At 40.4% G+C, this 12,836-nt stretch overlaps 1 protein-coding gene across 6 annotated transcripts in view; it reads left to right on the top strand.

The window, feature by feature from the left end:
* The window catches only part of ARHGEF33 (Rho guanine nucleotide exchange factor 33), a 132,613-nt gene that overhangs the window by 29,618 nt on the left and 90,159 nt on the right, over positions 1-12,836 (top strand). For 5 of the 6 annotated variants that reach the window (XM_069769054.1, XM_069769058.1, XM_069769056.1 and 2 more), the window contains exon 2: positions 11,447-11,496. In XM_069769054.1, coding sequence (XP_069625155.1) covers positions 11,447-11,496 — 50 coding nt within the window. Of the gene's footprint in view, positions 1-8,217; positions 8,373-11,446; positions 11,497-12,836 lie in introns of all 6 variants that reach the window. The other variant, XM_069769055.1, reaches the window with a different exon arrangement.

Raw genomic sequence — 12,836 nt, 5'->3', positions numbered from 1 at the left:
AAATTATATTTTAGCCCCCAGTTTTGTATTTTTCCAAGGTTAGCAGGAGAAATTGGACCCTAAATGTTGTTGTCCAATTTGTCCTGAGTACGCTGATACCCGATATGTGGGGGGGAACCACCGTTTGGGCGCATGGGAGGGCTCGGAAGGGAAGGAGCATCATTTGGAATGCAGACTTAGATGGATTGGTCTGCAGGCGTCACATTGCGTTTGCAGAGCCCCTAATGTACCTAAACAGTAGAAACCCCCCACAAGTGACCCCATATTGGAAACTAGACCCCTCAATGAACTTATCTAGATGTGTTGTGAGAACTTTGAACCCCCAAGTGTTTCACTACAGTTTATAACGCAGAGCCGTGAAAATAAAAAATCTTTTTGTTTTCCCACAAAAATTATTTTTTAGCCCCCAGTTTTGTATTTTCCCAAGGGTAACAGGAGAAATTGGTCCACAAAAGTTGTTGTCCAATTTGTCCTGAGTACGCTGATACCCCATATGTTGGGGTAAACCCCTGTTTGGGCACACAGGAGAGCTCGGAAGGGAAGGAGCACTGTTTTACTTTTTCAACGCAGAATTGGCTGGAATTGAGATCGGACGCCATGTCGTGTTTGGAGAGCCCCTGATGTGCCGAAACAGTGGAAACCCCCCAATTATAACTGAAACCCTAATCTAAACACACCCCTAACCCTAATTCCAACGGTAACCCTAACCACACCTCTAACCCTGACACACCCCTAACCCTAATCCCAACCCTATTCCCAACTGTAAATGTAATCTAAACCCTAACCCTAACTTTAGCCCCAACCCTAACTGTAGCCCCAACCCTAACCCTAACCCTAATCCTAGCCCTAACCCTAGCCCTAACCCTAACCCTAACCCTAGCCCTAACCCTAGCCCTAACCCTAGCCCTAACCCTAGCCCTAGCCCTAACCCTAGCCCTAACCCTAGCCCTAACCCTAACCCTAGCCCTAGCCCTAACCCTAGCCCTAACCCTAGCCCTAACCCTAGCCCTAACCCTAACCCTAACCCTAGCCCTAACCCTAGCCCTAGCCCTAACCCTAGCCCTAACCCTAGCCCTAACCCTAGCCCTAGCCCTAATGGGAAAATGGAAATAAATACATTTTTTTTTATTTTTCCCTAACTAAGGGGGTGATGAAGGGGGGTTTGATTTACTTTTATAGCGAGTTTTTTAGCGGATTTTTATGATTGGCAGCCGTCACACACTGAAAGACCCTTTTTATTGCAAAAAATATTTTTTGCAATACCACATTTTGAGAGCTATTATTTTTCCATATTTTGGTCCACAGAGTCATGTGAGGTCTTGTTTCTTGCGGGACGAGTTGACGTTTTTATTGAAAACATTTTTGGGCACGTGACATTTTTTTATCGCTTTTTATTCCGATTTTTGTGAGGAAGAATGACCAAAAGCCAGCTATTCATGAATTTCTATTGGGGGAGGCGTTTATACCGTTCCGCGTTTGGTAAAATTGATAAATCAGTTTTATTCTTCGGGTCAGTACGATTACAGCGATACCTCATTTATATCATTTTTTTATGGTTTGGTGCTTTTATACGATAAAAACTATTTTACAGAAAAAATAATTATTTTTGCATCGCTTTATTCTCAGGACTATAACTTTTTTATTTTTTTGCTGATGATGCTGTATGGCGGCTCTTTTTTTGCGGGACAATATGACGCTTTCAGCGGTATCATGGTTATTTATATCTGTCCTTTTGATCGCGTGTTATTCCACTTTTTGTTCGGCGGTATGATAATAAAGCGTTGTTTTTTGCCTCGTTTTTTTTTTTTTTTTCTTACGGTGTTTACTGAAGGGGTTAACTAGTGGGACAGTTTTATAGGTCGGGTCGTTACGGACGCGGCGATACTAAATATGTGTACTTTTATTGGTTTTTTTTTTTTATTTAGATGAAGAAATGTATTTATGGGAATAATATTTTTTTTTTTTTTCTTTATTTTGGAATATTTTTTTTTATTTTTTTTACACATTTGGAAAATTTTTTTTTTACTTTTTTACTTTGTCCCAGGGGGGGACATCACAGATCAGTGATCTGACAGTTTGCACAGCACTCTGTCAGATCACTGATCTGATAGGAGTGCAGGCTGCTTCACAGTGCCTGCTCTGAGCAGGCTCTGTGAAGCCACCTCCCTCCCTGCAGGACCCGGATCCGCGGCCATCTTGGATCCGGGGCTCGAGCAGGGAGGGAGGTGAGGAGACCCTCGCAGCAACGCGATCACATCGCGTTGCTGCGGGGGGCTCAGGGAAGCCCGCAGGGAGCCCCCTCCCTGCGCGGTGCTTCCCTGCACCGCCGGCACATCGCGATCATCTTTGATCGCGGTGTGCCAGGGGTTAATGTGCCGGGGGCGGTCTGTGACCGCTCCTGGCACATAGTGCCGGATGTCAGCTGCGATAAGCAGCTGACACCCGGCCGCGATCGGCCGCGCTCCCCCTGTGAGCGCGGCCGATCGGCTATGACGTACTATCCCGTCCAGGGTCAGATAAGCCCAGGGCACCTCGACGGGATAGTACGTCTAAGGTCACAGAGGGGTTAACCCTTTCAGAGGAATTTCTTTGATAGAATCCTGAATCTTTTCATAGGGTTTGTAACAAATATGTAATTTTCTTCGTACTTCATAGATTTGATTTTGGATCAGATTTGAAGATTTTGATTTTGGCTTTTGATAAGCTTGAATTCTGCCTGGTTTCAAAAACTTAGTAAAATGTGTTTTCCTTTCAGGATTCTCGTGTTTTCTAGAAAAATCAAGGGATTTTGAGCATTCGTATAATGAATCTTTCTGTGACGCCATAACACGAGATACAAGATTTAAGAATTTAAACTTGTTTACAAAACAATTTATCATGGATTGTTGATTCAAATTCGTACAGACCAATTTATAAATCCTTTCAAAAATGGCCATAAAAGTAAACGTACATTCTTCCCGGCCAATCTTCAATTTTAGAAGAATATCAAGATCTGGATAATTTTCTTTTAATCCACAGAAAATCAAAATTCTTAATCTTTCTACATCAGTCATATTTTCATGGAACTCATCAGTCTGCATTTTTAGTGAATATCTTCTAATAAAATTTACTGGAAGCCAAATTTTGAACAATTTATTTTTTTCTTGATTAGTCAAATCAAACTTATCAGCAAAACTCTCAAATATCTCTGAATTTCTGCACACATGGATTTTGTCATCATATGCAGGAATGATTTTGCATAATTTTAGCAGGATTTTCCTAGATTTAAGTTGGAGTTGTTGGGACTCTGAGTCGTCTTCTATTTTTAGTGGCCCTTGTACATCTGTCCCTCGTAGATCATCTTTGTCAATTGTCATGACTCCTACACTTCCTCCATCTTGTTTTTCATCCTGAGTCACAAAGTCAATGTCACTTTGGATGGTCATCGTCATCACAGATACGTGTGTCACATCTTCCTCACTCTTCCCATTACAGTCAATCTTGTGAACATCATTAGTTTCCTTAGAAATTCTTTCTACGCTGTCTTTTTTGGACTTCTCTGTCACAAACTCGTTAAATACATAAACCATATGTAAAATATTTTTCAGTTGCTCTTTTTCTTTTTTCCTAAACATTAGCTTAGAATCTAATCTCAAATTCGAATTCGCTATTCTGCATTCTGCAAATAAATCAGACCAAAAATATTTCTAAGCTAGATCCGTACAAACTTACAAAGTCTATCTGACTTGATTTAGCATATGAATTAATCAAATCCATTTGTCTTACCTTGAAATCTCAGCTTGTAATCCCTTTGCTTTTACAACGCTGGGCTCCGGACTTCAGCACGGCTATTTTCAGCACGTCTATCTTCAGCACTACCAGTGCTTGCTGTCAATCCGTCTGACACCTGTTAAAGTCTCCGTAATTCGTAGGTTCTTGTATGAGTTCTTTGTGACTTGAAGTTTTGAAGTGGAATTCCTGAATACTTGCACAATCTAGCGGAACTCTTCTGTCTTCCCCCGTGTGCAAGATTGAAGGAAATTCACGCAAAAATAGCACAAAAAATCAAAACTGGCTGGCTAGGCCAATGTTAAAAATCGTTATTGCGCAAAAATATCTAATCAAGACTTAACCAGGTGTGTTATTCTTAAAAGAAAAATGTCATGATATCCTGAAGAAAGTATAGTGGTTTATTGAGTTATCCACCATCGCAGCAAAAACATAAAAGGTAGATGAAACAATTACAAACAGAGTGTCCATGTGTAAATATCAGCGCTTGTCTTGTTACTCATCTTTCCCAAGGTCCTGAATGGTAAAACCGTCTGTCTGTGTGAGGTTTGAAGATCATCATGGCATGGAGTAGCTAACAGCTGTTGTTCCTCGTGTCTTGTCTCATGTCCATGGAGAATGATGGTGAAGGCAGGGAGGTGACCGTCCCACGTGACAAAAAGCCCCCACACCCTCCTAAGAGACGTTTATATATGTTCAACACGGATCACGTGTTCTCTGTATATGGAGTTAACTTATACTCTGAGCTACATACACAGAAATAGCTTTAGATAGTGTCAGCAAGAAACCATGTGCTCGGTACAGAATAAGAATAATTAATATTTAACAGTCGAAGACAAGTCAGAAATCGGAACCAGACGGGAGCTCGGAATCCAAAACGTGAGACAGAAGACATTGTCAGAGTATGAGCCAAAGAGTCAAAGCCAGATGGGAAACATAGTTACAGAGATGGAAAGCAGGAGGCAGGGTTTAGAATTCAAGCCGAGTCATACATTGTAGGGAACCACCAAACACACACTAAGACAGGGATAGGGAATGGATCAGGCACAAATACGGGTAGTCAGAGGCAGAAGGATCACTAGGGTATACGGGTCAGCTGCTCAAGCCAAAGATGGGAACTATCACTGACAAATGCTACCAGAAATGGCACCAATAAATAGCTACCCACAAACCAAAGAGAGGCAGGTAATGTTAACCCCACCATAACCAGGCCGAGGAAAGAAAAGCAAGAAGCATACCCCAACCTGGATCATTACAGAGAAGTTATAAATACTTGTTCACCTTATTTTTTTTCCTTCATACCCAAACACTATACTGCAGTTCAAGATCCTTTTGGCTGCTGCTCAGCAAAATGTCCACAATCTGTGTATGAAACTTTGTTTCTCTGAGCTTCTCCTCAGTACTGAAAGAGGGAAAGTCCCATACACGGCTTGTTTGAATGAATACAGGGTTTGGATGTTGCTGAGCAGCAGTTGAAAGTAGCTTTGAAAGGCAGTTGAACTGGACATTGGAGTGACACAAAAAAATAGTGTTTGGGAGAGAAGGAAACAAGGTAATGAAGTATATTACAAAAAAATATCTTTTCAAAGTCTGATCAATAATTATATTTATAAAAACTTTAGTTATTCCTTAAATGTAATAATTGCCCTGGTCTTATTAATCCCTCTATCCATTTGGACCAACACACATACTTAATTTTTATGTTCATACTCAAAAATACATATATCTTTGTATAATTTTTTCTCTTTAGAGCAGATCTGTCACCACATTTCAGAACACAAAGTGCATGCATTATAAACCCCTCAACACTTCATGATAGATTTGTCTACAATCCCCACCCCACAAACTTGCACACCCTCGCAGAAATCTTAAACACCTTGATCTACATTCACTTTCTGAATCCCTCCTCCCTCTCACAGACATAAGTTCCCTACACAATGCGGATGACGCTGCCGCTCTATATATAACACCACAATAGCTACAGCTTTGGAATCTCTTGCCCCTCTCACACATGCCAGAGCTCGCAAAATCAACAGACAGCCCTGGAACACCAGCCTAGTCCATGCCCTCATCATCTTCCGCCTCGACTACTGTAACCTCCTGCTCTGTGGCCTCCCCTCGAACACTCTTGCACCCCTCCAATCTATTCTAAACTCAGCTGCCCAACTAATCCACCTGTCCCCCCCCTATTCCCCAGCTTCTCCCCTCTGTCAATCCCTTCACTGGCTCCCCATTACCCAGAGCCTCCAGTACAAAAGCCTAAACATGACATACAAAGCCATCCACAACCTGTCTTCTCCATACATCTGTGACCTCGTCTCCCGGTACTTTCCTGCATGCAACATCCGATCCTCACAAGATCTCCTTCTCTACTCCCCTCTTATCTCCTCTTCCCACAATTGCATACAAGATTTCTCTTGCGCATCACCCCTACTCTGGAACTCTCTACCACAACATATCAGACTCTCACCTACCATCGAAGCCTTCAAAAAGAACCTGAAGACCTACCTCGTCCGGCAAGCCTACAACCTACAGTAATCACCGATCGACCAAACCACTGCACGACCAGCTCTATCCTCACCTACTGTATCCTCACCCATCCCTTGTAGATTGTGAGCCCTCGCGGGCAGGGTCCTCTCTCCTCCTGTACCAGTTGTAACTTGTATTGTTCAAGATTATTGTACCTGTTTTTATGTATACCCCTCCTCACATGTAAAGCGCCATGGAATAAATGGCGGTATAATAATAATAATAATAATAATAATAGATCTATCATGGAACAGGGTTTGATATGTGGAGCGGCTCATCAGCTGAGCACGTTCCTACAGGGCAAGTGTCGGCTGATTACTCAATCTGATCGCTGCTAACCCCTTAAATGCTTCTATCAATCATTATCAGCAACACTTTAGCTGCATAATCTTGCCCAGGCATCCGTTTTGGATGTCCATCATTTTCATCATGATGTGATCATAGGGTGCCAATAGGTTGGCGCAGTAACCGGGGGCCTGCTAAAAGCCCCCATGGCTGCCATGTTGGTACTTCCTATGGCCTGGCTTCATAGTAGACTGTGATTAGATCAGATCTATATATAACATGTTGTGGTATAGCAGTAAATAGTAGAAGTGATCAGTTAATTGCTGGTTCAAGTATCATATGAGGACTAGAAAGGAAATGTATACCCAAATGGCTGTTTAATCATTTCTGAAAGTTTTCCTACCTGATGACAAAATAAGTACTGTATTTCTCCAATCCAGCGCTGGCTGTATCTGAACTCGTAGTGATCATTTAATATCAGGGGAGAAAACTGTCAAAAAGGTTTATATAGTAAATTACACCACTCTCATAAGGTCTAAGAAGTCTACTTAATATACAGTGCATTATACATTGTGAAAGCTGGTTAGAGATCCTCTATTTTATTTTGAATGGGTCAATAGTGAGAAACTTTGTTTTAATAGCTGATCTCTGATATAACAAAAGTATACCTCTATACAAGTCACTAGTGCGACCACACTTAGAATACTGTGTACAGTTCTGGTCTCCGGTGTATAAGAAAGACATAGCTGAACTGGAGCGGGTGCAGAGAAGAGCGACCAAGGTTATTAGAGGACTGGGGGGTCTGCAATACCAAGATAGGTTATTACACTTGGGACTATTTAGTTTGGAAAAACGAAGACTAAGGGGTGATCTTATTTTAATGTATAAATATATGAGGGGACAGTACAAAGACCTTTCTGATGATCTTTTTAATCATAGACCTGAGACAGCGACAAGGGGGCATCCTCTACGTCTGGAGGAAAGAAGGTTTAAGCATAATAACAGATGTGGATTCTTTACTGTAACAGCAGTGAGACTATGGAACTCTCTGCCGTATGATGTTGTAATGAGTGATTCATTACTTAAATTTAAGAGGGGACTGGATGCCTTTCTTGAAAAGTATAATGTGAAATGTTATATATATTAGATTCCTTGTTAGGGCGTTGATCCAGGGAGCTAGTCTGATTGCCGTATGTGGAGTCGGGAAGGAATTTTTTCCCCAATGTGGAGCTTACTCTTTGCCACAAATCTTTTTTTTTTGCCTTCCTCTGGATCAACATGTTGGGGCATGTTAGGTTAGGCTATGGGTTGAACTAGATGGACTTAAAGTCTTCCTTCAACCTTAATAACTATGTTAGTATGTTACTATGTATGTTGTATACTACCTAACTGTAGCCATGTGTATACTGGTTGTCATGTAGTATAATGACATCACTATTATAGTTTATTAGATTGGGTGGACAGATCATGCAGATGGTTTTATGAAGAAGAATCCATTTTTCTTTTCTGTAGATTATTATCACATGAGAATAAACTTAAATTTCATAAGCTGGCATGTCACTGCATGTGAGTTCAACATTTTCATTTTCTACATCCAGAATTTCAATAAACCCTTTATCCTTTTTATGAAAACAGGCATTGGCCGTCATGAAACATCATTGAACTCACATGATAGTTACCGCTGCCCCATGAGCTGCTTTCAGAGAACAGAATACTGTAGCTCTGTGCAAAGATGATCTGTGAGTCTTCAGAACAGGGAAAGCCAGCCATGGACTCAAACAAACAAGAAGGTAAAATCTTTCTCATTCACATTGGGTGGGTCCCAAATCCCTAGAATATCTCAGTGGTGTTCATGTTTTTCTATATAAATAACTGTACAATTTGTATCTTATACTGAAATCAATATGTAATAATATGGCTCATGTCATCTATCTCTAGAATTGAGCCTGCACGCACTTGCCGAGTAACTCCGTAAAATTCTTTACCAGTGGACCTACTCCCTGTATAGGTGTGAGTGATCTGGTAACAGCGCAGACTCCCTCTTATCCCTGCAGCAGATCCAGGCTGTTATAGGAGTCTGCTCCTCCACCTAAATGGCGGTCTGAGTAATTTGTGGGTAACGGGATATTTTGAGTTTTCTCTATTATTGGATCACTCCCTATAGTAAAGGCAGCAATTCTGATTGATATAGAGTATAAAAAGGTTGTAGGTTCGCGATACCATCCGAGGGGGTCCAATAGCTACCCCATAATGGGGCGCTAAGTTATATGAAAATGCGGCATTACTGTGTGCATTCTCATTTAGCTTTATCTCCTTCTATGTGAGCACTTTGCTGATACATTTTGTTTACTGTGCTCATCCTGTGGCTGCATCCTTACCCTCCTAGATAGATGTCATTGCCTGGAATTATACCAGCCTACCGCAGGGCAGTCGTGGCCAAATGTTTTGAGACTGAGACCAATTTGGGTTTTCACAAAGTGTTTTTCTTCAGTGTTTTTCGATTTTTTAGTCTGATGTTTAGTCTGATGTTCTTAGTGGCGGACATAGAAAGATGAGGGTCCCTGTGTAAGAAGAGTATGTGAGCCCCTCTCTGTGTCTATGACAGAGCCTACTTGCTGATTTGCAGGTGAAAGCGGGCCCCCTTGCCTCTTAGGCCCCTGTGTGGCTGCACACAGTGCACCAATGATATCTCTGATATTTGCATTCAGTAGGGTTGTTGAGATGATAAAACAAGGATAAAATGTCCATATGAAAAAGATCGCAGCACGCACTGGTCTCTTTCATATTTTGGAAGAAATTCACCTGTTCGAGTCCATGGTATTTGCCAAAAATTAGATCCCATGCGAATCATCCAGAAAGCATTATATTTTGATGGAAATGTTACCAATATTAGCGTAGATAATTGTTTATGGTCTTGTAAATGTTATTCACAGCTGTTTAAAAAGGGGGTGCAATACAGATGATAATACAGATGACAAATCGTCTGGGGGGTTTCTGAATGGAAATCAAATTTTTTTTTTTAAACTTTCGATTAAACTTTACTTAAGGACAAAGATAGCTGCAGGGACAATTTTATTTTCTTAAATCCTTTATTGCTTAGATTATTTAATACTTAAATTATTTATTTGCTGTTAATAATTTTTGTAGTTGGGTTTCATTCCAAATTTGCACCTTTTGGCTTTAACAGACTCTTTGGTTCACAGCACATTGCTGTCTGCTGAATGAGTTAAAGGTGTTGTCTGGGACATCAGTATGAGATTGGTAGGGTCAGACACCAGGCACCTGCACCAATCACTTATTCTGACCTCCTCTAAGTGTATTTTTTTTTTTCACCAAAGACCACATGAAAGTGGAGATGAACTTTGATGTGGTCATACAACAGATGAGAAAAAGACAGAGTTACAAAGTCTTGGCTATAAATATTAACTCTAAAAAAAACAACATTCAGTTGATTTTTACATCTACTGCACCGATTTGTTGAATTGACAGGCATGCCAAAATTGTTTAAAATGCCTGCCCCATGATCTCACATATTCAGTAACTGAGGGATACAGAGGTGAAACTGTACCAGTAACTGAGGGATACAGAGGTGAAACTGTACCAGTAACTGAGGGATACAGAGGTGAAACTGTACCAGTAACTGAGGGATACAGAGGTGAAACTATACCAGTGGATAACAGTAAAAACTATGTGGCCCATTTCCTAGCTTTTTGAAAACATGACAGATCCATGCACATTTTCAACTTTATTTTGTCTCTTTCAATGGAGATCATTCGAATACCCGGCAGTATCTATGTCTCTTCCCATTTAGATAACAAAAAAAGGAGCAGAATGAGCTGATTTTGGGGTGGTGAAAGTGATATAATCCTTTGACAAGGAATGCCCAAGTGCAATTTGACTTAGAAGCACTATTAAAGGCTAGAGAAACCTTTAAAGGTGTTTTGTTCCCTGCTGCTGTTTCATTAAAAATATTGACCCACTTGGCTTTCATATCCTTTGTGTATCATTGTAACTAGACATTGAGCGAACTGTGAAACATCAGTGAGCTCGTCTGATGGTAGGGTTTGGAATCCTTATCTTTCTTCTCCTAAAGGATCTTGTAAGCTAATTTATAACCTGTTTCAAATCAAACTTTGATTAGGTTATAAATCAGCTTGGAAGACCCTTCAGAAGAAGCGAGACAAGGGTTGCAGCACCTGTTTTATATGTTACTGCTGCCTCAGAACCTTCTTTCTCGCCTCCAGTTATTCTGTTTGTCCAGTCAACCTTTCTCCTCCATCTCAGCTCCTCTGCACTTTTACTAACTAGGAAGAAGGGCAAACTGAAATGTGCCATGAATATAACCCCTTGCAACCCATTTATTGTTTAAAATGTGACTGGATGGCCCGGTCCTGCATGGCAGTTCTAGTACCATCGATTTATGAGCATGGTGAATCTCATGTACATCTTGGTTGGTTAATCACTATCAAAACATTGCGGAAAAACTTATTACTGCTTTACACATTGAAACAACAAGGGTGTAATTGATTCTTGTAAGAACTACATAATTCTTATTTAATAATGAACTGTTACTACTAAATACTTTGATTATTGCTAATTATTATAATGACGATGATCAACATAAAATAATGGTGTAAAAGTCTACCCATGATGACCAATTCATGTATAATCTCTAGAAAATGTTTGTCAGCTGCACTGCTCTGAATGGCAGTAGTGTTTTATGTTGTGAGCCTCGGTGCAAGAAAGCCCAGAGGTAATCAAATGATGTCTTTATCATGTACCATATGCTTACTGTGAAAACAGTCCTGCTCCATGTTGTGCTTAATGTGTGTTTTATAGGTCAATGCCTTTCTTTCCCTCACAGGAGAATCTGAAAATGTTCCAGTAAGCACCTTGCCAGCCCAGATATATCAGGTAATCATACAATAAAATAATAATAATAGAAATCATCATCAAGGTATATTGGGCTAGTTATAGTTTATGAGTACATGTACTTTGCTACTCTTTTTAGTTTTTAGAGGATGATGTACAGTATATTGAGTCCATTCATCTTCCTAGGGTAAATCTATCTGTTTGGTGAAGTTCACATTTTAACCCGTTAACTACTAGAGGTATTTTTGGTTTTGCATTTTCATTTTTTCTCCCCTTCTTCCCAGAGCCATAACTTTTTATTTTTTGGTCAATATGGCCATGTGAGGGCTTGCTTTTCTGCAGGACGAGCTGTACTTTTGAACCACACAATTGGTTTTACCATCTCGAGTACTAGAAAACGGGACAAAAGTTCCAAGTGCGGTGAAATTGCAAAAACGTGCAATCCCACACTGTTTTTTTTTGTTTGGCTTTTTTATTAGGTTCATTAAATGCTAAAAGTGACCTGCCATTATGATTCTCCAGGTGATTACGAATTCATAGACACCAAACATGTCTAGGTTCTTCATCTAAGTGGTGAAAAAAATTCCAAACTTTGTTAAAAAATAAATAAATTGCACCAATTTCCGATACCCGTAGCGTCTCCATTTTTTCGTGATCTCTGGTTGGGTGAGGGCTTATTTTTTGCATGCCAAGCTGACGTTTTTAATTATACCATTTTGGTGCAGATATGATTTTTTGATCACCCGTTATTGCATTTTAATGCACTGTTGCGGCGACCAAGAAAACCTAATTCTGGCGTTTTAACTTTTTTTCTCGCTATGCCATTTAGCGATCAGGTTAATTCATTTTTTTATTGATAGATCGAGTGATTCTGAATGCGGCGATACCAAATATGTGTATGTTTGATTTTTTTTTTAATTGTTTTATTTTGATCGGGGCGAAAGGGGGATGATTTGAACTTTTATATATATTTTTTTATGTTTTAAAAACATTTTTTTTTTACTTTTGGTATGCTTCAATATTCTCCATGGGAGACTAGAATCTGCTATAACTTGATCGGCTCAGCTATATATAGCCGATGATCAGTTCGCCTATATGTAGTTGCATTACTCACTTACACAGCAAGCCGGCAGTAACAACCATAGAGGTCTCCAGGAGACTTCTGGTTGACAATGGCAACCCACCAGTGACCCGCAATCACGTGATGTGGGTCACTGGTGGGCTGATTTCCTGTGCGATTGTCAGAAGCGCTTGTTAAATGCCGCTGTCAGCGTTTGACAGCAGCATTTAACAGGTTAATAGCAGCGGGTGGATCGCGATTCCACCCACGGCTGTTCAGGGCACATGTCAGCTGTTCAAAACAGCTGACGTGTCCCTGGAAA

This window comes from Ranitomeya imitator, chromosome 5, assembly GCF_032444005.1.
Source record: "Ranitomeya imitator isolate aRanImi1 chromosome 5, aRanImi1.pri, whole genome shotgun sequence".
In the NCBI taxonomy this organism is placed as follows: Eukaryota; Metazoa; Chordata; class Amphibia; order Anura; family Dendrobatidae; genus Ranitomeya; species Ranitomeya imitator.
The sequence above is the reverse complement of the archived record's forward strand: the minus strand, read 5'-3'. Positions and strand labels throughout refer to the sequence as shown.